This window comes from Micropterus dolomieu, linkage group LG10, assembly GCF_021292245.1.
Source record: "Micropterus dolomieu isolate WLL.071019.BEF.003 ecotype Adirondacks linkage group LG10, ASM2129224v1, whole genome shotgun sequence".
Lineage (NCBI taxonomy): Eukaryota > Metazoa > Chordata > Actinopteri > Centrarchiformes > Centrarchidae > Micropterus > Micropterus dolomieu.
Window position 1 is genome coordinate 26,379,061 of NC_060159.1, and position 2,110 is coordinate 26,381,170.

The following is a 2,110-nucleotide window of genomic DNA, read 5'->3' on the forward strand; positions in this document are numbered from 1 at the left end:
CCCCCCCCCCCCCCCCCCCCCCCCGCTCATATATTTCAGCATCAAATCAAAAATCTTCTTGTCTTGTTCCCGTGCATCATCTCGTAACCCAAATGTATCATCACGCTCCTGATCTGGGCCCTTAGTGGCGCCCTTGTATTGATATATTTATTGTTGCAGTAACTTTGTCCCTGTTTGTGTCTCTCAGGTTCTTTGATGTACTTGAATGAAGCCACTCTGCTCAACAACGTTCGTGTGAGATACAGCAAAGACAAAATTTATGTAAGTGCTGACACGAGGGCGGAAGTCATGGATGTTATGTCTCATCTTTACTGCTTCTGTTAAAGATACGTAGAATCAAAATATCGAGAAGAAGGGAGAAAGATTATATAACAAACAATTCCAGAAACGTCAAAGACAGGACAGGAGAGAGGACATTTCTAGAACGTGAGGACATTTTTGACACATGCCTTTGGCGTGGGAGACGAGGACTGATTGACGGTGGGAGAGTTGTGCAAAGGAGTTTCACACAGGTGCATAAGAGATTCATAATTATGCAAGTAATACCGTAAGTTATGCATAGAATTTGAAATAGGGGTCTTTTTTTATGAGATCTGTTAAGCGGTTTTAAAAAAATGTATAAAACAAATGAAAATGCGTGAACACATTTGCAAGAGAAGCCTTCTGCTGATGAAGATCAAGCGGATCCCAGTTTTGTTAAGCGTGTCTGATGGCAGTCGAGAAAAACCGTACCGCTGTGGGCTCAGGTGTGTTTTCTTCTGAGCTTCATCATCCTCTGATGTGACTCACCTGGTGCAGGCTGACATCTAGTGGCTGAATGAGGAAGTGACAGAAAGCCTTCTCATGTAAGGGAGGCCTTTTTGATGCTCTTTGTGGCATTGAGGTTCTGGGAAATGTAGGAAAGCACTGAAGGAGGCCGGGTAAAGGGAGCATGGTTGGGAAAATTAAATGAAGACATATCTGCTGAAATCTGCTGCCGCTGTTGTTGGTTTAGTCACCTGGAAAATGTTTGTGATTTTTGCTCTTCAGCTTCTTCTTCTTCTTGTGCTCTTCCAGACGTTTGTAGCCAACATCCTGATCGCAGTGAACCCGTACTATGACATCCCAAAGCTTTACACGCCGGAGACCATCAAGCAGTACCGGGGCCGGTCGCTGGGCACGCTGCCGCCGCACGTCTACGCCATCGGTGGGTGAACAGCAAACGCACTCAACACAAGCTGAGATTAAGGGTTTGATCTTGTTGTTTTACTTTTAATGTCTATAGGTTCAGTGTTTGTCCCTCCAGGTGAGTTCCTCTTCCCGTTGTTTGAGTGTACTGAATAGCTTTCTGCTGTCAAAGGGGAAAATCCACTGTGAGTCACAGATAAGTGACTGCCTGAGAGGATAAATGATTGATTAGTCATCACCCAACACTTTATCCATCTGCAGCTGGCCTCATCAACAGGGCCCGGGACCCCCACTGACACTGACTCTCCTGGGCCCCCCCCCACAAAACCTCAGTTCATTAAGTGTTTGCACAGTTTTAATCCGATGCAGAAGTACTGCCGTATTGCACATGGTCTCTGTTACTCTTTTATAACTTCTATTCATCTTGTTTATTCCACATTTTTATATTTACAGGTGAAACTCAAAAAATTAGCATATCGTGCAAAAGTTCATTTATTTTAGTAATTCAACTTTAAAGGTGGAACTAATATTACATAGACTCATTACATGCAAAGTGACATCATGAAATCAATTTTAAAAAAAGGATTTTAAATACAGAAGTGTCCTCTGCCCTCTGAGAAGTATAATCATGCAGATGTACTCAGTACTTGGTTTGGGCCTGTTTTGCATGAATTACTGCCTCAGTGCGGCGTGGCATGGATGCTATCAGCGTTATGGAAGACCAGGATGCTTCAACAGCGGCCTTCAGCTCTTCTGCATTGTTCGCTCTCATGTCTTTCATCTTTCTCTTGGCAATGCCCCATAGATTCTCTACGGGGTTCAGCTCAGGCCAGTTTGCTGGTCAGCAGTAATCCCATGGTCACTGAACCAGGTTTTGGTACTTTTGGCAGTGTGGGCAGGTGCCAAGTCCTGCTGGAAAATGAAGTCAGCATCTCCATAAAGC

At 44.3% G+C, this 2,110-nt stretch overlaps 1 protein-coding gene across 2 annotated transcripts in view; it reads left to right on the forward strand.

Annotated features, from left to right (window-relative positions):
• The window catches only part of myo6a (myosin VIa), a 173,263-nt gene that overhangs the window by 32,957 nt on the left and 138,196 nt on the right, over window positions 1-2,110 (forward strand). For both annotated transcript variants that reach the window (XM_046060244.1, XM_046060243.1), the window contains exons 4-5: window positions 188-261; window positions 1,057-1,186. In XM_046060244.1, coding sequence (XP_045916200.1) covers window positions 188-261; window positions 1,057-1,186 — 204 coding nt within the window. The remainder of the gene's footprint in view (window positions 1-187; window positions 262-1,056; window positions 1,187-2,110) is intronic.